Source organism: Polypterus senegalus, chromosome 1 (genome assembly GCF_016835505.1).
Source record: "Polypterus senegalus isolate Bchr_013 chromosome 1, ASM1683550v1, whole genome shotgun sequence".
Lineage (NCBI taxonomy): Eukaryota > Metazoa > Chordata > Cladistia > Polypteriformes > Polypteridae > Polypterus > Polypterus senegalus.
The window spans coordinates 239,060,692-239,083,441 of NC_053154.1; the positions used below are offsets into that span (position 1 = coordinate 239,060,692).

The 22,750-nt window shown below is 35.4% G+C and overlaps 1 protein-coding gene across 1 annotated transcript in view; it reads left to right on the plus strand.

Annotated features, from left to right (window-relative positions):
- The window catches only part of LOC120540065 (inositol polyphosphate-5-phosphatase A), a 542,509-nt gene that overhangs the window by 439,419 nt on the left and 80,340 nt on the right, over positions 1-22,750 (plus strand). The window contains exon 9 of the mRNA XM_039770535.1: positions 2,707-2,791. Coding sequence (XP_039626469.1) covers positions 2,707-2,791 — 85 coding nt within the window. The remainder of the gene's footprint in view (positions 1-2,706; positions 2,792-22,750) is intronic.

Sequence of the window (22,750 nt, forward strand, 5' to 3'; positions counted from 1 at the left end):
AGTATAGTGGCACAGTGTTCAGCTCCAGGAGGCCTGGTTTAAGTGAAGTCCTGGTCACTGTATTTTTGAAGTTTAGATGTTCACTCTGTGTCCTTCCACATACATTATCAAACACTAGCATGTTAGATCAACTAACGACTCCAAGTTAGACCTACATGAGTGCTTGTGCAAATATGTCCAGTTATGCACTGGCACGCCATCCAGAGTTGGTTCCTACCTTACGTTTAGTGCTAAACAGTTAGATTACATCTCCCAGTGATCTTATAATTGGATTAAGACTGTTTATACAATGAATAAATGAATCCGATTACGTTCCTTATGTCAGTGCTTCTCAAGTTCATTCATTGGAAATCCCAGTGGTCATAATTTTTGTTCCATGAGCTTAACAATTAGTGAGTCATTTTACCTGTAATAGATCTCAATGTTTAATTATCTGGTCTTTATTTCTTCTCTAATTGTGCCTTCAGAAAACTGCAATAGTCTGAAATTTACAGTGAATTTTTTGGAAATTTAGAAATATGTGCATTTTTGGTATTGCTTTAAATGCTTAACTCCCCTGTGACATTTACCCATTAATTGGCGTTTTCCCTGTGGTGTTAGCTCCCTTACTTGTATCATAATGATGAAAAATAATGAAGAGTGAAGAAGACATAGGGACAAATGACATTGAATACTAAAAAGCTGGAACATTTTCACTGTCTTACCCACTAGTGTGCTAGGACACCTGGGAAACATGGAATTAAAAGCATGATGATGCTATTTTGCTATTAAATCGTGTTTAAAACCGTTACCTTCTTGTAAGATTTATTAATGCTTGCTATATTCCAGTAAAAAATTAGCAAGTCCAGTTTTGTAATTGATGGATTGATATGGAAATATTACAACTGGTAAATCATTCATAGCCTGCTTGCTTAAAGCAGGAGTCCAATCAAAAGAACTAGATTGGTTGGAATAAGCCTGCTGCCGCAGTGAGCCTCCAACGCTGAATTGGCAGTCCATTGCCTTATGTGATATTGACAAGAAGGACTTGATAACATAGTGGCCTAGCTGTTAGGAGGCTGGTGCACATTTTAATCTGTTGTTTGACTTTGATACCACAGATTACGCTAATTACATCGAGGTTTATCTGATGACGTGCTTGTATTGCTATGTTGAATTATTATTAACTGTAATAACTGTCAGGAATTATTGCATTAATAATAATATATATTTTCCTAAAATTTTGTTCTTCACTTTTTCACCTTTACAGGAAATAAAACTGTTTTGTTGGTTCTCATTTATGAAAACATGGTTTATCTTTATTTTACAGGAGAAAAAAAATAATGTGGTTTAAATAATACAAAACAGCAAAAGTTGCATTGTTTGTAACATAATTGAATTTAACCTGAATCATTGTTTCCTTTTTAAATAAAATTGCAGTGCCATTCTTTTTTATGTACATTCTTATCATTCATTTATCTTATCTAGCATAAGAAATATAGCTGTCAGTATAAAAAAACCTAACTATATAAAAAAAGAAATCTTTTAACTCCCTGACAAGTATGTTGTCACAGTATGGCAGAGGAATGAATACCTTTCATTCTACGTGTGTAAAATGGCTGACAAATTAATGTTTAGTTGTTTTTGAGTAAAGTGTATACCTGTACTAAAAGTCAAATCACCTTTTCAGTATCACTTCTTCTTTAGGCAACTGACCAAACAGTCATATCTATCATCCCTTAGTTAAGCCATTCATTTTCTGTAACCAGCATAAACCAGTATGAGTTAAGAATGGAGGTTCAGGCCTGACTCTGTGCTGGCAGAAGAGAACACAAGACAGCACTTAAATACTAATCCACTAATTCAGGTACACATACACGATCACAACACGCATATACACTTCTGCAGTAGTTTAGTGACCCCAGTAAACTTCACAGCTTGAATTTGGAAGGAATCTTGGGAAAACCATCATTGGACACAAGAAGAACGGTTCATGCACAAAAATGTATCCATCTGAATCTGGAGCCTTTGCAGTGTGCCTGCTTCTAGTCATTCTTTCCTTACACCATACAAGCTGCAGCAGCTGATGTAAAATGTTCAAACACAGCAAATAGAAAGGCATATCCTGTAAATCAAATGATCTGTATTAGCTGATTATCTGAATATCTGCGGTGTTCCAGTATGAAAGGTTTCTTCTTCACTGCTTTGTAAACACTTCATTTTGTTGTAGCACAAAAATTAGGTTTTAAGAAACATTTTTAAAAGATTACAAGGCAAACATATTTTAATTGGGTTACCTATCTTGAACTTTTGTCAGTACATTCCAAACATCAGTTTTTCATCATTGACAGATGTATTGTATTTTCCTCTTTCATGTATTAATTGCTGTATATTATTTTAATGTTTATACTGTACAGTATAGTTTGGTTTGCAGCATTTTTGTTTAATTCCTTTAAAGTAGGGCTGCCTTATAACAACCATTGTACTGTATGTAGAACACATTACTTGAAACCTGTTCATTCTTGCTATATTAGTGAATCTTATTTCAAGCTGCAGTACCTTCATAAGCTGTACTTGAAGCGTGTTCATTCTTGCTATATTAGTAAATCTTACTTTAAGCTGCAAGGTTTTTAACCTTGATAAACTATATAAAATAATATAAAAAGGAAATTTGATAAATAGTGTAAAGTGGATTATAAGTAGCATTTTATTTTCTTTTTGTTTCAGGATTACAGACCAGAGATATGAAAAAGCTCCACATTTTCTTTTTGGAGATTTTAATTTTAGGTTGGACTCTAAAGATGTTGTGGCGGTAAGTATCTCTGTGTTTCCATGAATTTTTGGGCGACTTGCAAGATGAACGACTGACCATAAAGTGAACAAGTGATCCCAAAATCTACACAGTGTTAGAATAATACTGCGTGATTATGTGCAGAATGTCTTTGGAGCTGCTAACCACTCCTTGATTTTACTTACTTGAACAATTATTTTTCAGAATTTGCACAATGATAGCACACAAGGTGCTAGAAGAATAGCTGGTAACATATGGTTGCTTCCACTCTAGTAGTTATCTGATAGAACGTCTTTTGTGTGGCTAGTAAAGTACACACCATTTTAATTAGCAGGTAGGAGCACCTGTTAATCAAGCAGTAGTCAGCAAACAATCACCAATGTCTAAATTAAAAATAAAAAGCTGCTTTCACAATTCTTCTTAACATGTCTTTAGTTTAACTTATTCATGCTAACCTGAAATGATGAATATTTCAGTGTTTCCATAGTTATTTAAGTGAACATATGAGTAAATGTAAAGTGCAAACAAAATACCTGCCATGTAGATGTTGGAGTACTTTTTTAAGCTTAGGGCCTTGCTTAGAGAGCACACATAGGGTTATACTTTTTACAAGAAAACTTATTGCCCCTGATTCTATATTTCAACTATAACCTTTGGTGATCACAGGGAGAATTTAGAAAACTTGAAGCTACCGGACACATTTGGATTCTGTGAATCCATCTGTTTTTTACTTGCTTATTTAGCTCAGGTGACAATGACCAAAATAACTGAGTCTAGTAAATCCCATTCTTCAGGATAATCATTTGTGTTAATCCTCTTTTAAAAATGAATTATCAATAGTAAAATTCTGTCCTGTAAACTGTAGAGATTTTGTTTTTGAAAATGTTTTTTTTTTCTTTATTTTGCCTGAGTATATGGAAATGAAGGCAAAGGTCAGATGGCCAGTATGTACATTGCAAAAGAGCAAAACATTTAATCACCCTGAAATTGTCCCTTATCTTATAAATTCTTAGCAGCCTTGTATTTGTTGCTTTGTCACTTTAAGGAGCTAATCAGTGCCAAGCACAGGCTCTGGTGGCAGGATTTAAGTGGCTTTGCCTTTGTCATTGAGCTGCTAATGTGGATTTCAGACTCATCATTTACACCCTCATTATCATCCCAGCTGTGTTTGTCCACTAAGTGCATTGTTTTGTCTTCTTTTCCCAAGGTAAAAAGGGGAATGTTGATTTCTTTTCAGATGTATCAAAAGCAATTATATTAGAAAGGCTGTGTTGTTAAGAGTATCCTTTAGAGCAGAAATTCAGAACAGCTTAGCACAGCAGATATGAAATGTAACCCATTTTCCTGTCATTACTTTATGTTTAACTTTTTTATTTAAAAAACTTTTCATTACATTCTTCATTTATTACAAATATTTCTAAATGTGATATTGATGCTATAACTACTACCTTTTATTATGTTCATTTACCTCCTCTTTAAAAATATAAGGTCAATGAGGAATCCAAAGAAAGTCAAACTACCTTCTTTGTAAAGTAAACAAAAAGAGCCTGAGCGCCATGGTTCATTCATGACTAGTCAGAAGTCCATCTTATGCTAGAGGGCATCTCTTTCTTCCATATATGGAACAAAGCATATCCTTAGCAAAAATATCTAAAAAGAAAATAATGCTGCTTTATTAAGCAACAAATGGTGTCCAGGTTGTCCCATTAGGGGGCAACGTGTGGCGACATAACCCTTTTAAGACAACTTAAAGTTTAGGTGTTTAAGGAAGTCAGGAGCCACTAAAAATGTTTAAGCTGGCATCTCTGTTGAAAAATAGGGTCAACTCTTACACTAGAATAACTATGGTGCCTTATTCTGCTGTAAAGGCTACTAAATAGAGAAAGTAGTAGGATCAAGTGGAGAGGGAGAACTGGTTGTAATAAAGGGAAAAAGAGGGGATGAGGAAATGAGTACTTGGTACTACCATTGTAAGCAAATAAAAGAATCATACTACCTGATAGACAGGGTCAATAGGCTGTATGTTTAGACCAGGAATGTTTGCCAGTTGTATTATTTTGCTGTCATTGTATGTTATGTTGATTTCTTTACATTATTGCCTTATAAATTTACTATTGTTAACCTTCTTTATATTATTCCAGGTAAAAGGGTCATCCTAATAGCACCCTCTTGTCTGTCCTTTTTGACTGATGAGCAGTATGCATGCATGACATGTCAGCTTTCATATGGTATAACATAAATGAGCTCTAATAGCATAGCTTGATATTCTTAGAACGTATAAACCAAAATTAACAGTAAGTGGTATAGAACAAATAAAATGTGATATTTAACTTTAAAATTATGTTTACATTACACTTTATGTTGTAGAAAAATGCAGCAAAATCTGTTGGTTTTTAAATCTGCCTAATCATAAATAATGAGGGTTGGATGATATCTGGGCAGCATTAGCGGTATTGTAGTAACCAGTCCTGTGTGGGACGCCAAATCATTGTAGGACGTAATCACTTCCACGTACTCACTCAGATTGAGCCATTTAGTTTTGCCAATTAACCTGCTTCTCTTTGGAATGTTGTGTAAAACCCTTCCTGGCACAGAGAATAAGAGCAAACATCACACAGGCAGAGCCTTGGCTGCTTCTGGAGCTGTGGTGCAGCAACTGTAACTACTGTGCTACTGTGTCAGCCCTACACAAACATCAGAACAAGTGAAATAACAAAAAATGTATGTAATTCTTATTTTAAAAAGGCAATGATGTTCAAAACATTATGCTGAAAAACTTTGAGGTACCTGTTAATTATTTGTTCTCTTTACCACTTGAAAAACAACCTGACATAATGAAGTATTAAATAATACATGCATCATTGCTTAAAAATATTAATTTCTTTTTTACATTTTAAATTGCAATAATTTGCTACAATAGTATTATAGATGTCGATCTCAGATTAATTCAGTTTCTGATCAGTCATGAGTCCACCAATCTATTCATCAACTGAGCTTACTTAAACCAGTTTTACAGTTAAATAATAATAGTATTTAGTTTATTCAATAACTGCACAGTAAATATGCGAAAATAGTAAATAAAAACTCCTAAATTAGAATTTTGATAATTCTAGTCTTCTTATTATTGTAAGGATCAAAGTCATTTCTATGTTGTTTAATTATTGTACTTCTTGTTAATATTAACAACAAATCTGACATGATATTCTCATACCTGTTTGATCCAGTTCAGAATTCAGAAACAGCTCTGAACAAGGTGCCATCCCATCACTGTTACTGAACTACAGTATTATTGCAAAATATCCAAAGTGTTCTCCATTTAGCCATTCGTCAGTATAAAGAAGCTGAAATTGCAGAACACTTTCAGTATATTGTAAAGGATTTTTACATTAATAAGGATGCATAAGCTAGTGTTAAGGTAGACTTTTCTGGTGTCCACTATTACCAGTCTACTGTCTATCCTTTCCACTAGGCTGCACTGTTTCACTAGACTCCTGTAAAAAGTAGTCTTTTCTTTTAAAAACTAAAGGAAAATTGTGTTCAGTATAGCTTGTCTAGGATACGGAGTAAAACACAGAAATACATAAAAGAGTATAAAACATACTGTGTATGTGGAAAATTGCAAAATTCTGTATTTTTAAATGATTTTTTTAAATATCTGAAAAACAAAATTCAAGAGTCAGATCTCCTTTAATTTATTTAATACTAAGCATCAAAGCTGTTCAGGATAATACTCACAAGAGCAATGCTGTGGATTTTTTTTAGTATTTAAGTAATTGGCTTTTAGTATGATATACACTTCAGAAACAGCAAGCCATCTATAAAATATACCAGTTTTTATAGTAAATGTATTTCTCACAGTAATTTTAATGCTTCATGTCATAGCATATTCTGTTCATCATTTAATGTTTTATGTTCTTCCTAGCCAGGGGCGCTCTACCCGGGGTTTGTTTCCTGCCTTGTGCCCTGTGTTAGCTGGGATTGGCTCCAGCAGACCCCCGTGACCCTGTAGTTAGGATATAGCAGGTTGGATAATGGATGGATGGATAGCCAGGGTCAAGTAAAGCCAGAGTCTGTCATACCAGCAATAGGTACAATGCAGGAAACTGTCCAGTGTGGATATCCACACTCACTCATGTCTGGTCGAGTTAGGCTTACCAGTCAACAATCCCAAACTATTTTTTACATATAAATAATTTTTTTGCAATACATTTGAAAACATTCAACAAGTATGTAATCAATCATAACAGTTTTCTCCCCATGTAATTTCAAATTATCTCTTTTTTAAGAACTAAATAAGGGTCATTTCTTAAGCATTTTATTTATTTTTTAGACTGCACAATTCTTTGAAGTGACAAGTTCACCATCTGGACTGCTGAAGTTTTTGTGAAGTATAGCTTAGGATGAAGAACATTCAAATGGTTAAGTGTGGTTCCTTGAAATGCACATACTGTATTTCTTTCTGTGACTGAAGGAAACAGGCTAACATCTACCTTTTGTAAAACAAAGGTCGTGACCTTCCGTGCCATACATGTGGATGGCTACCTGTTGATTTCAGTTTGACTCTCCTGTAGCTGCCATTTGGTTCTTTTAGAATGCAAAGGTGTCTTTTGCTTCACATAGTTCAGACAGATGGCCATGGTAGATCCTGACAAGAGGAAAAGTTTACTAAGACCATAGGATTCTAGAGCAAAATATCCCTGGATAGACAAAATAATATTTTTTGTTTAGTTCATCTATATTTCATTAATGATTCTTTTCCATTGATGTGAAAGTTTTGAAAGTCTCATAAAGAATATATGTATATATTATTATGTAATCTAACACATAATTGTATATACAGTATAGTGTGTTTTTATCATAGAAAACAGACTGTAAAACTAATATCTTGTGTATAATGAATTAATCTAGTGATGTACAACATATTTTTCTAGACCTGCTTGTAAAAGCATACTATAAGTGTTTTATTCTAAATTATTTGCCTAACCCTGCCTAAAAAAATCTTTATTAACCAGTTTTGCACTGAATTACTTAAATATATTTCACAAAGCCAGCACCATATCTAGGCAATTGTCTTTTATAATTTTTAAGTAAAAACAAAATCAAGAAAATAAGTGTTAAGCATTTTGCAGTTTAGGGTATTTATTTATGTATTTTTCTAGGTATTTCATCTAACACTAATTTAGCATACTTGCATTAATATATTAATTTTCAATGTCATATGTTTCTTTCTGACCCACACAAGTATTAATTTGGGTCAGACAGGTGCAGAATTCTTCACATACTTTTACAAGGAGGTCAGTAACCAAAGGCTATCTCTATCCTGAGAGTTGGCTGGACAATTAATTGCAGTAGACAGGAAGAATTGACTACAACTGACCCTTATTCAAAGGGTCTTTCAAGGGGGAACAATGAGCATAGCCACGTGGATTCTGAGGGTGTCAATGAGCTCTCTTGTGGTGGTCTTGTTTTCCCGTGGAAACAGCACATTTATCAGTCAATTGAAAAAACTTTATTTTGTATAGCACATTTTAGTGAGAGCATTATCACTAAGTGCTTTACAAACATTACTACAGGTGAATCAATTCACTGTGTTTCTTGTAAGTTACATAATAAGGTTTGTAAAGTACATCAAGTTTAAGCAACAGTTCCAAGAAGGAAAGGTTATAACAAAGGGTGAAGTTTGGCAGAAGTGTAAAAACTACAGTATATAAATAAATAGACCGTTTTTTCCTGTTCAGTTGCCTTCACTTTCAGATTTGTAAATGATTATCAACAGAAACAAAATCCTGTTGTACCTCTGGATGGTTCCTATTATCTTTTCTAAGAAGTGGGGATGACTGACTGCCTGTCAGTATCACAAGCCTGAAGCCCTTTTAGCTTCCATATATGCATTTCTCTCTCTCTCTCTCTCTCTCTCTCTCTCTCTCTCTCAGTATGTCCCATCAGCGGGTTTTCACCTTATGGCCCCAGACCCCTTGAATTGTAGTGGGTGATCTTCAAACAACGCCCTGCGGTCACTTCTAGCAGTATCTGGAATCGCATCTATGAATTCTCAGGGCTACCAAGCCTCAGTAGGCTCCGAGTCCATTACTCCTAAATATTTTAGGGTTAGGTTTTTAAAACAACTTTTGGGTAACTAACATTCAAAGAGTTAAATGGTCCTTAATCTTTCACTCATGGATAGTGAATTAGTATGTAATGATCTTGAGTTTGATGACCAGTATGTCCTGTCAGACTTCATCATCAGCTTAGTTTGACTTCTCTTGTCTTCAAACCTAGTGTTGTCCTGCATCAGTTAGGATATGTTATGACCTACTGCCTTCATTCTTTCTCTCCCTATCCCTAGCATCCTTTGTAAATTTTACTCATTTACTCCTAGATCAATCATCTCTCTCTTTCTCTATCTGTAGCTTTTTTGGAGAACCCATTACATACACAGAGCTTAATGCCCTGGCTGTTCCCACCCTCTCAAAATAATCATGTTGCTAGGTATACCCATGCCCAGTGCAGGTTTTATGTTTTCTCAGAACAGCTAACAAACAATAAATGCTAAATAAAGAAATAGTATGAAGTAGTTTGCATGCAACATACAAGGGGTGTTCATTAATTTATCTACCTAAGTATAATGTGTTTGTGCTAGATATCTGCATTTGTCACTTTAGGGCATGTCTTGGCATACCACAGATACCAATATGATAGCAAGCACTCAGAGACAGAGGATGGCAAACACGTCTACCTGTGAGTCTATGAAGAAATTAACAGATTGGGACCATCTTTCCATAATTAAATTTGTTACAAAGTAACAACCAAAGGAAAGCCATGAGAGGTTGAATGCTGTGTGTGGTGAGGTTTTGAGCCAAGCAACTTAAATGAGTTTGGGAGTCGCTTGAAGATGACCCCCCACACAAGGCATCCTATAGAGACATCTTGAGAGGAAATGGGCCAAAAAGTAAAGTGGAGGCCTTGATTATAAAAGATCTTTGTGTTAAGGTTAATGTTAAAGTCCATAATCTAAGGATTTCAGCTGGCGCAGTTTCCACATTCATTTGTCCATAATCATTTGATGATGTCAAAGATCAGTTTCCATTAATTGCTGACATCAGATCAGAAAGCATGCCACCTTGAATTCAGTCACAACAACTTGAACTGACTTTTTCCTCATGTGTTGTTACTGTGGATGAAATGTGTGTTCACCACCATGAGCCTAAAACCACACAAAAATCCATGCTATAGAACCAAAAGGGATTCCCAACCCCCAAGAAATTTTGTGTGCAGCAGTCAGCCAAAAAAGTCAATGCGACAGTTTTCTGGAATGTAAGGGGTGTCTTGCTGTTGGAATTCATGCCTCAAAAGTCAATGTGAATTTCCCCTTGGGATTAATAAAGTATCTATCTATCAATCTGTCTGTCTAAACATCACTGGTAGAACCAGCGCTTCCACAGTAAAGTCATTACATAAGGCCATCAAATTGAAGCATCATGAGAAACAGTCAGCAGTTATGTTGCTGCTTCACAACAATGCACAGTTCCACATATCCCAAAAAACTGAAGACTGTTATTGAGGAATGTAGCTTCATAGAGCTTAACCACCCATAGTCCAGCCCAGACCTGTCCCCCAGTGATTATTGTCACTTCCAAAACCTAAAGAAATTTGGTTTTAATGGGTTGGTTGGAGTACCATGATGAGTCCTTTTTTTCTGATGGGATTACATCACTGGAGACAAAGTGAGCCAAGTGTATTAAAGTCAAGGGGGACTACGTTGAATAGTACTGAGGTGAGTTTGACCATCAGATAAATTATTAAATACCCCTCCTATATAACAATTACTGTATATATATGTAATTGCAAGTTGTTTTTTATTATGTATTACTGATTATATTACAATAGTTGTTCTTATGTTTGTCTGTTAAGACACTCTATAACTTGTGCGTAGAAACTCTCTTTGAATATATTGGTGTAAGTGGCAATGGTCCTGTACTCTTTCCTAGAAGGTAGAATGAAAAAGCAGCTGTGCTGGGTAACTGAAGACTTAATTTATACTGTTTACCTTTGTAAGGCAGCAAGTCTTTAATGTGTATACTCTATTTTTTCATGTATTACTAGAAAGGAAACTGAGCTGCCCAAAAGTAAAGTAAGGATTAGGAGATAAAACACTAATCTGTAAATATGGAGGGGGTCAAAACCATGAAGGGCAAGAAATCTTTTGTCAAAACCAAAACTGTAAGACAAACTGGAAGTCAAGAATAGAATTTGCTAAGATCTGTAATGTTACAGTTAGGTCCATAAGTATTTGGACAGTAACACAATTTTTCATAATTTTGGCTCTGTACGCCACCTCATTGGATTTGACAATAGATTTGTTGACATTTAGAGCATTGTTTTGGTGATGTCACACATTGCAATTCTCACAGACCATGTCTGTAGAAACTGCACATTGTTTTATGACAAGTATAACTTAAAATGATAGTGCTCAAACGAAAAGGCTTTGTGGTAAAGTAAAATACTTAATAATAAAATATCAGCATAAGCCAGAGTACCATAAACAGCAGTGGTAATTATACAGAAAGACTGTTTGATATTCCAAACTTCTAAACAGTGTGGCATTGTGGTGTAGTAGTTAAGGCTTTGGACTTCAAACCCTGAGGTTATGGATTCAGATCCCACTAAGAATACTTTGTGACCATGGACAAGTCACTTCACCTGCCTGTGCTCCAATTGGAAAAACAAAAGAAACATAACCAATTGTATCTCAGATGTTGTACATTACCTTGGCTAAAGGTGTCAGCCAAAGAGGTAAACAATAAAAGTAAATAAAACAAAAAATGTAAAAAGTCTCAATTTTCTCCCTCACAAACCCTTGTCAACCTAGAAACCTGATCCAAGTATTTGAGAATTAATTAATGAAAATCTAATCAAACATATCACAAATACAATGCAACATCATTTTTATGTAATATAGTGTGTTATTGTAGATTGTTCAAAATTCTTTTCATTTAATTTAAAGACCAAAGTTTTTATACCAAGTTTTAAATCTAAATCTAAACATGTCCATATGAGGTAGTAATTTAATAACTGTATTATTATATAATACGTTGTGTTATTATACACTCAGATTTTTTAATTCTGCTATGTTTTTCTTGGGTAAAGATTCATATGTTTCATTTAATAGACCAGTAAAAAAAGTAAAACATACTCTGAATGGTTTCTGATTGAATGTCAAATCCTTACCAATTATATATATATATATATATATATATATATATATTTATATATATATATATATATATATATATATATATATATATATATATATATATATATAAACAGCATGTTTCTACTGTGTTCTGCTTTGACCTATGAAATTTAACATACTTTTCTAAAATGGTTAACTCATGCAGTATAGTCCAATCTAAGGAATGATTGAGGCCACTGTAAAGGGTAATTGCTGACATGAACTACTGTACACTTGATACAACTTGTGCCTGTTTCAATTTCAGTTCATCATTACTTTACAGCAGATTACTTCATCCACTAAGATCATGTGACTTACCATGCATTAAAGCAATCTGATGATCTCTGCTTAGTGCTTTGAATCTCTCATTGTGCAGCATATGAAGATATTTTGGGGGGGGACAGTAGCATTTGCTGTAACGTAAATCCAAGAGGCTTTTCACAAAAAAATATTCTTACACTCAGTTTCATGTGAAGATTAATAAAACCTTGGATTGTGCTTCTGGCAGTTTGGTGACACAGTGGTTAGCTTCATGGAGTCAAGGTTTAGTTTCTATAATGGCCACATTTTGTGTGCTATCACTCATGTCCAAAAGGATCCAACCATTTTCCAACCGGCTGAATCCGAACACAGGGTCACAGGGGTCTGCTGGAGCCGGTCCCAGCCAACACAGGGCACAAGGCAGGAACCAATCCCGGCAGGACACACACAAACACACCCAAACACTAGGGCCAATTTAGAATCGCCAGTCCACCTAACCTGCATGTCTTTGGACTGTGGGAGGAAAACGGAGCGCCTGGAGGAAACCCACACAGCGAGGACCCGGGAAGCGAACCCGGGTCACCTAACTGCGAGGCAGCAGCGCTACCACTGCACCACCGTGCCGCCCCTGTCCACAAGGATAATCATGTTAAATTAATCAATAATCTTAAATTGCCCTGATTAAAAGTGAGTTTGTGTTAATACTCTGTATTGAAGGGGCATCCCATCTTTGCTTGGGTTCTTTGCATGTGATGCTTTCATGATGTTTTCTCATCCTTTAATGAATTTTCACAATCTGATAATAGGGTGCATGGAGAGATGAGCTTGTCACTGAGTCAATTTAAGATGTGTGTCTCAGTGAAGCTGTGTTTTTCTTTGTATCATTTGTTTCAATAACATAATTAACAATTGTATTCTAAATAAGCATTTTGGTTTGTTCACTTTCACTGTGACTACTGTCAAATTAAGTGCAGTAAATTTTTATGCCCCTTTTAGAAGAATTATAATTGCTACAATAATTGCGCTGTTCAACCCATTTTGTGAGTGCTATCTCCTGCAATGATAATCAAACCATTGTTGTTTAATTAAGTATAAAGTACATTAGTTAAGCTAATTAATTTTAGAACTGCTCTGTTTAGCCATCAGGGTATCACTGATTACCTCTCAGTTTGCTGGGATTTTTGACACCAGTAATTCCTGCCCTGCTGGATGCAAGCTTTCGGGCAAAGATTCATTGGAGGTTAATTAAATCCATCTTCAAAACAACGAGGGACCAATGAGCCATATCAGTGTTGCAACAGTAAATTAAATGATGCAATTGTTTTTGCTTCCATCACTCCACAGGCTGGGAGTGGGCTGGAAGGAGAACAGCTGAGCACATTGTTTTCAGGCTGGGTTGGGGGGGACAGGCACACGCTTTAGCCCCCCTAGAGAATCGAGGCAGCATGTGGCCATAAACCAAGTTTTAATTTGCACACTCAGAAAAGATTAAAGTTTATCAGCACGGCTGGCCTTATAAAGCTTCATTATATGAAGGATGACACAGTGCAGGAATAAAAGAGATACTATTCCCAGTGGGCATTAGTAAGCGTGCCTTTTGTATGAGATGTAAATTAATAGTACAGAGAGAGGGGATGCTGTTTAGTGGGCAGAACAATAAGAAAATAAGACAGTAATCAGATTTAACAAGAATATTGCATTGTATATAAAACACTCACATATGTAGATGCATTTAAGAGTTTTATTTTGGCATACAGGCTTCAGACATGATTATGTAACTTATAACTCCATGGTGGAGCTAGCTCTTAACTTTTCTTTTGTTATTGTGCTTGTGTCTGGGATGGTGGCAACTGGCAGCTGGAGACACTCAGATGGCAATGATGTGACAGAGAGTGACGACAGTGCCAGGGACAGTCTTCAGTGCACATCCCAGCCTGGTGCTCAGTTTTGCCACACCTGCCATTCATCACAGAGGTGACACTGATTAAAACGGTGGCCATTTGGATAGGAGGGCAATCCTGTTTTATTCAATCATAGTCTATGTATGTGTGTTTAAGTCTGTTTCTGTTGTTTCCACTGTTTTTCAGTGGCACACTTTTACTAATGTGCTACTTCCTGAAGAGACCTCTCAAGATAAACAAAACGTTCTTAAAGAAACAAATGTTAAGGAGCTCCCATTGTAATATGAGTTTTCTTTACACTGGAACAAGACATTATTTTTACACAGCTTTTGTTTTCTGTCATACTTTTTTTTATTTGTACTTTTGTTTCCAATTATTATTACTTTGGATATAAGAAACACTGTTTGTCATCACTGAAGAATGCAGTAAAAAATACACATTTTATATTCTATATTTTTAAAATTAATTTGTAACTTTTATAATTTACAGCTGAAAAATATGCACTGTGTTTCTTTCTTGTGGCAGTTCATACAAGAAATGTCTCTAAATCTTGTGCAGTCTAGTGCTTGTGTAAGGGTCGGTGCTTCTTGTTTAGGTTACATAATTTACATTCAGGTATGACCACCAGCAGGATTTCCTTCATCCTGCATCCGTCCATCCACTTTATTATTGGGATTAGGGGTAGTTGTAAATGATTAAAAGCATGAAATCAGAATAGAATCATTAGGGTGTAAAGTCTTACACCAGCCTCTGTCTCACCTTGTCTAAATTTGATGTTTCTGTCTTAAGCGATAAATTTATTTCCTTGTGATTTGTCCGTTGCATTTTGAGTTTGTGTTCAGTTCATCTTCCCTAATTTACTTGTAATATGTTTCTATCTGCATGTTGTGCGTCGGTACCTTTTTAGAAGGAGAGATAGATTAACTGACTGAGTGAATGTACTGAATTTTCATGCTAGTCAACAAGTGGGATGTTTATTGACAAGCCACTCATGTTTGTAATTTGCAGACAGGCTGCTGCAGCAGCTTGTTAATAAGGACAGGCCTAGCTTACACATGTTTAAGCAATTTTTTTTTTATATACAGTATATATATTATGCTTTGTTAAATGTTTAAGCCAACTTTGAAAATACACATTTTTTGTAGTATTTTTTTTTTTTCACTTTACTAGGTAAAAAAGAATTCAATATGTCAAAGTGAGAAGTAGTCATTTTGTGAAATAAACCCACAAAGTGCCCTCATCTACCCCTGTCAATCCATCCAATGTCTAGTGCCATACCACCAAATAACTGCAGCAGTGCCAACTGACCAGACCACCACACTCGGCAAAGGAAGTGACAATATCAAAAGCCTCTGCACATAAAAGTCTTAACTTTGGAAGAGATAGAATCCCAGTTGTGATTGGAGTCACTGGGTGATCCATTAACTTGAATCAGGCTGTAAAAGGCACACTGCCAATTTGTCATTGTAATTCGATTCAGGGGTCTTCCACCTAGAAGCATGGAGAAACTTTAACAGTTACAGTGCCAGATATATGAATTTACACTGTCACACCAACCAAACAAGGCCTGAAAGGTGTAGGAATACAAGAATATGTGGCAAGAGAGGACTCTTTAAAGAGAGTGAGCAGATGATTAAATGCCAGAAAGCCAAACCAAAAGAACAAAAGCAATACATTTGCATACAAATCCCTGGGGCATTATAGGGGCAAAAGTAACAGAGGGGGATCTGGGCTGAGGCCCATTAAATGTAGCTTATGAGTGGTAAAATATAACCTATGACCAAATTTAAATTAAGTGAAATGATGGATATGGGTTCTTGATGAAAATTTGATATTTTTGAAAATTGTCTCCCAGCAAAGAGGAAATCCTGACACCATTGAGAGAAGCTTTACATAACAGAGCACAAAGAATTGAGACAGGCTTCCTGAAAGGAGAAAAGCAGCTAGCAGGAGAGGTAAAAGGATTTAATAAAGGTGATATAAAGGATACACCATAGGTCCTCTAAGTGTCAAGAAAAGTTGTAGACAGGAGAAAGAGGTGGAAGATGGAACAACAAAATAAAGACTGTAGATTTTGAAATGGTTTGAGGCCAGAATCACTGATCAGATCTTCCAATGCACTGATAACACACTTTATCTAAGCAGGCAAGAAATGTGGGTGATCATATAATAGTAACACATGATTATTAAGGTGTGTAAGTGCATATGCCATTTGAGTATGTCACCTAACTTCCTTTCAGTTTTACACTAAATTAATTGAACATATGTTGTAATGGGTCCTGGGCAGGATGGAGGCTCTAAGATTTAAATCGGTGCATATAATTGTATTTTATTTGTAGGGCAGTAAATTTGCCAACTTGATAGAAAAATAAGCCAGAAGGACTGAAAGGCCTCCCTAATTGCACACTAGACATGTAAGTTCAGTGATAGAATTCTAAATCTGGCAGTAAAATCTTGAATCACATCTATCCTGGAATAAAACAGTATTTTTCGCTCAGAGTCTCCTGTTGTTCCAAGTAAAATTGGAGACCAGAGAATGAACCTCTGATCTCTGAGCCTGGAAATGACATTTGCAGTGGCAAGGCAGGACAAAAATAATGTTTGACAATGTCTGAATGAAGATCTAAAGATGTCCTGAAAGTTTGACATAGAAATTTCATGGACAAAGGAGGATAGTCAAAGTCCAAACACTTTAAAGTTGCTTGCAATGGGGTAGATGTAGGGTAAGTAGCAGAATGGGAAGAGGATATAGGTGATAGTTAGGAGGACGTCAACAAATTCATTTTATCCCTTGACATGATTTTAAAAGATTTTAAATTTATGAGAGATTCGTATGAGAATTCCCTAAATGTAGAAGGCTTTTATTGGCATAAAGTCACATTCTGAGTATTATGTAATAAAATTGGAGTAATTAATTCTGATGTGCTAATAACCTCAGCCATTGGCTCTAATGATAAATTGATGAGAAAAGGGATAGAGGTTTCATTCTTAATAAGGAAAGGAGGTGATGTTTTAGTTTGTGACAAGAACAGAAAAAGCAGTGGGGTAAAATGTTTTAATTATGCTCATAAACTAATTAGTAAATCCCATTTTCCCCAGGGCGAGCCAATGAAATGCCCAGTATAAGTGATGCCTTTTCAGACTCCATGGATGGTAAAGCTGCAGTAAAAGAAAAGTAGGCACTGTATCTTTTAAATAATGGAATCTTCAAACAGTATCTGAAGCAGATAACACCAGTTTGATTGGGGTGAATCAGTTTATGGGTAACAAATTGATGTCTGCATGCTAGGATTTTAGCAAAGATTTTGATATCCAAGTTGTTTAAAGGTAATTTCTCATATGAATAGGAGCAGAGTGATGACTGCAGTGTTGACTCTTGGATGTAAGTACTGTGAGGAAATGGCTACATTCAAAAGGCCAAAGCTAACTCTGGCGGAATGCCATCAAAGTCTGGAGTTTGGCCTTAATTCATAGTCCTTTTACCTTCCTTTACCTCCTCCAGAATGACAGGAACACCCAAGTGTGATGTTACCTCCTCTGAGCAAAATTGACAAGGGTGACTATTAAAGTAGTAGTTATTTGCTTGGGGGCATTAGTGATGTACCAGACTCAATCCTTACAGAAGAGATAGTAGCAAATGACTAATTCCAACATAATACCATTCTCTAGTTTAATGGATCTGAAATTCTGCCCATTGCAAGATGAGTGTATTTAGCTCAGCCCTAACACTTGATATTTTCATATCAGGTTTTTTATTTAAAGTAGTAAGTGTGGGTCAGTCCTCTTCAGCTCAGAAAGCAAAGAATCCGTTTTAATTTATCTTGTTTATTTTCAGTTCATAGAATGCAAAGACCAAGAAGTCACAAGTGCTGCCCTTGGTAGCCTCTCACAGGATAGCACAGTCCACCACTGAGTTACTAATTATCTCAGAAATTGCTTTTATTTAGCAGCTAATTGATCGCAGAATTGTTTATTGTTTAAGAGTGATGTATTGAATCTCTATTACAGACACGTGGTTGTAAATCAGGGTGATGAAATTTAAGATAAAAACTCTTATGATCAGATGTTGAGGAGGACAGGTGACAGGAGTCTAGGACAAGTTGGACCAAAGTGGAAAAAATAAAAGATTAATCAGTGACTGGGATTTGGAGCATGAAGATAAGAAACACCATTCACTAGCAGATGGATTTCAAAGACGAAAACTATCAATCAGAGGTCTTCACAGAATTTGCCTGCTTGGAGCGGGTCACTTATCAATAAGTAGATCCATATCCACAATAGCATTAATGCCCTCACACAGATCAAAGCCATGGAAATTGAGCATCTGAATACATAATATAGGTTGGAATGGGTCTTGATATGGAGTGGGTGTGTAAATATGAAAAGAACATGATAAAAGCAAAATGGACTAATGGGTTTGGGAAACCTCTGAATTAAATGTTTGGCTGGTTGTTCCATGCAGTTTATTTAAATTATGTAATCCTGACTCAACTATGAAATGCATTAATTGATTAATTGCATTGGTCTTTTTTAGAAACTTAATCAGAGATATTGCTGTATCTTTAGGATTGTGTAACTAAATTACCATAGGGTGCATGCAAACCCAGTGGATGTTTGTTTTCTATTATTTGTGTAAATGCTTTAAATGTCTTCTGTAGCATCCTACTGGGTGTGTCTCCTCCTTGAGTTGCTTTGCTTTTAGTTTCAAAATAGCAGCGGGATCATCCTTCTCTATGTGTCTATAAGGGACACATCACTAAATAGAGTTCCACAAAGATAACAATGTTGGGACAAAACACATCTTAACAATCTTTCTCTGTATAGATGAGCAATTTGTGCAAAGTTTGGCTGAGGTGGGTTTAATGGTGTTGATTTGCATACTGGGCAAACACATATTCAGCATTATTTATATTGAAGCCATTTAGGTTGCTCAAAATGTACAGTTATGTACGTTAAATGTTGCATTTTCTCATCTCTGTCTTAAACCCAAATTTAGTCCAGTTCAGGTAAGTCAAGTGCTGTAGACTATTTTAGCAGTGATGAGGGCAAAGCAGAAACCAGGCGTAAACATGCCACATCATAGGTCCTGTTCAAAGACGAAACATAGTATCACCAGTTAACAAAATCTGCCCAACTTTTATGAAATAGGAGGAAAACCAATACAGACATAATGAGAAAATGCCGACTCGACACAAACAACTGGGTGTGGAATCTGAACGCAGGACACTAGATCTGTGAAGCATCAACACTAACCACTGTGCTGCTATGTCGCCTGAATTACAATTTTATAAATTAAAAAAAGTATCTTGTCCACACTGACACTTTACATTGTATGCAAGGGGGCACAGAGGGAAAGCTTAAAAACTTACCAAATACATCCAGTTTTCAAGCCAAGACAATTGTCATGTATCGACTTGCATCTTGCAATTGCACACTTTGTTAATAATTTATAGTGTCATTTCTGAACAGAAAACACCAATATTATGCGATTCCGCCATTTTAAAAGAAGAACAGCTCTGTGTGATTGTACTTAGTCTTTCTGTTCAACAACCTTTCAACCGCCCTCAGTAGGATGGTTTCCTCCCGAAAGACCAAATAATAGTAAACAGTTTGTGCCACATGGTTGATTTTTATTTATCTAAATATTTATATAAGAATTCACACAAAAGAATAAAAAACTTATTGTTACCACAAGAAAAATAGTAACAGGAATTTGTTATTAAGTGGTTATTTCCAGATACCTTTTCTTGTCACAAAAATCCATCAGAAAGATCAACTTATTTTTGTAAGTTTGTAAGCTTTCCCTCTATCCCCCATACTATCCATTGTAAAGTGCCAGACAGGGCAAGACATTTTTTTTTTTTTTATTTCATAGAGAGGACTTAACTTTACAACACAAATTCTCTTGACAAATGCATATATAACATGTTTGTGAAGAAATAATTTTGATTTGAAAAATACCAAACTTCTCCTGCAAGTGGGCAAAATCAGTTACATGGTTGATTAAGAAAGCACGGGACATTTAGGCTGAAAATTTCTCTTTTAAATGTGAAGGAGTTGCTTTTATTTCAGATAACAATGCTGAGATTGCAAGATCCTCACTTGTATTCACAAAAGAAGTCTTCTTATGTAATAAATACAGTTAGGTATTTGAATACTGGTGATTCTTATCTCAGTTACCACACAAATGTATATATAAGAAAAAGCCTAGATGCAGAAAGTATGATTTCAAGACTGCACTGTTGAGAAACACAGTATTGAAGAAGTTTCTAAAGCAGACATGAACCATCACTGACTAGTCAGATCAGGTGATAGGTGGTCATAATATGTGAAATAATGGGACTGCAGGGATACCATAGTGAAGGGAGTTGTAATAATCCAAATGAGATACAATATAATTAAAATGTAACAAAGTATTGACAACATAAAATCATAGAAAATCTACATATGTTAAGAGACCATTTAGAAAATCTAAAATGACTGGTTATCTAATATATAATTCATACAGTCAGTATTTGAAAACTATCAGAGTTGTATATGAGGTAACCTAAGTAATACAGATACACAAATTTAGCTGATATTATTTTCATAACTTTAGGGCCTATAGTCTCAAGACTTTCATTGTCATTCACTTTTCTTATACACTACAGTTACTAGGGTCCTTTAATATCTTCTTTAATCCTTTTTAAATAGTCTTTTAGGAAAATCTGGCATTTGTGTTTTTTATTAGTCCATTGTCTTGAATATCTATGGTATTATAGTTGGTTATATAAATTATCTATCGGCTTCAAAATACTTATTCTCACCTGGACAAAGCTAGCAGTACTGTGGGGATTATGTTCTTTGATTTCTCCATCACTTCAATAACATCCAGTAATCCCTGTTAAGATGTAAGCTCATAATATGCAAGTGGATGATCCTACAGTGTCCTGCATAATGGACTATCTGTCTTGCAGGCTGCAGTTTGTGAGACTCAAGAACTGTGTATCTGATATGGATATGAGCAACACTGAAGCACCACAAGGAACGGTCCTGTCCTTTTATTTCTCAATATGCATCGCAGACTATAAATGTAATACCAGGTCATGTCACTTGCAGAAATTCTCAGATGATTCTGCACTTATGGGTTGTATTGATAAGAGGGATGAGACAGAGTATAGGAGTCAGGTGGAGAAGTTTGTTTCTTGGTGTAGAAAGAACTGTCTGCAGCTCAACATCAGCAGAACCGAGGAAATGGTTATTTACTTTTACTGCACCAAAAAGCCTCAATGTCTGGTCACTATTCATGTGGTGCACTTCTACAAGTACTTAGGATTCCACATTAATGACAGGTTGGACTGTTCTTGTAACAGAGAAGAACTATATAAGGAAGGGCAAAAAAGGCTGTTTTTTTCTTAAGAGACTGCATTCCTTTAACGTGAGAAGTGACATCTTTGACATCTTTTGTAAATCTGTAATAGCCTTTGCGATTTTTCTGTACTTTGGTGTGCTGGCCTGTAACATCAATTCGATAGAGGCCCACTGCATCAACAAACTAATTTAAACGATATGCTCAAAACATACCTCACTGTGACTGCCAAGTCAAACCATTTTATCTATCTATCTATCTATCTATCTATCTATCTATCTATCTATCTATCTATCTATCTATCTATCTATCTATCTATCTATCTATCTATCTATCTATCTATCTATCTATCTATCTAAAATTGATTAGGCGCCTGTCTTTGTAATTGTTTAGAACACGAGACCACTTCATCTACTTTAGCTAAATTGGAATGAGTGTTTAAGAATCTAACTTGGCCAAACTTAGTGCTTTCAGAGTCACTTTATGTTTTCATCCTTAAATAAATAAAATCATGATGTCATTTTTTATATATTAAATTTGGTAAAATCCCTTAAATTATTTTGTCAGTATCTGAAGATTTTAAATGTGCATGCAAGTATGATGTGTGTTGGCAGGTAGGTGGTCTTTGCAGAAGTCACTTGTTATTAATACCAAAGCCTGTTAGAGGGGGGACATACCCTCTATTCTGTGTTATTTTTCTTTGAGTACTTTAGTTTTACTCAGATAACTCAAAAAGATGTATTTTAGGTTTTACTCCTAAAGCGGAAGGAAATATTCAGGATATTCAAAACATCAGATAAAATTTACTGTTCCTTCATTTTACAAAGCCATTAAGATAATCAGAGCCAATCAGAGTCCACTTTCCATACTTCCAGTGTCAATGCAGAATTCTTGTTATCTGAGATAAAGGCATTTCCAGGGTGGAGTTGTGGGGTGTTGTCTGCATTTAAATCTTATAGACTTTAATTAGATCCCATTTAGCATCTGTGTTCTTGGATGGAAGAATTTCAGTTGTAATGGATAACTTGCATGCTCTTAATGAATGATTTAGTTAATCAAAATGAATAATTTTTATTCATTAACTTTGCACCTTTTTTCATATAAACTATAGTATTAAATGATTAGCATTAATGAACTTTCTTTAGTTGATGCAATTTTTTGCCTTCTGTTCACTCAGTATTTATCACTATCAGCAGGTGAGTTGTAAAGTGATATGTAGCTTGGTCATTCTTATAACA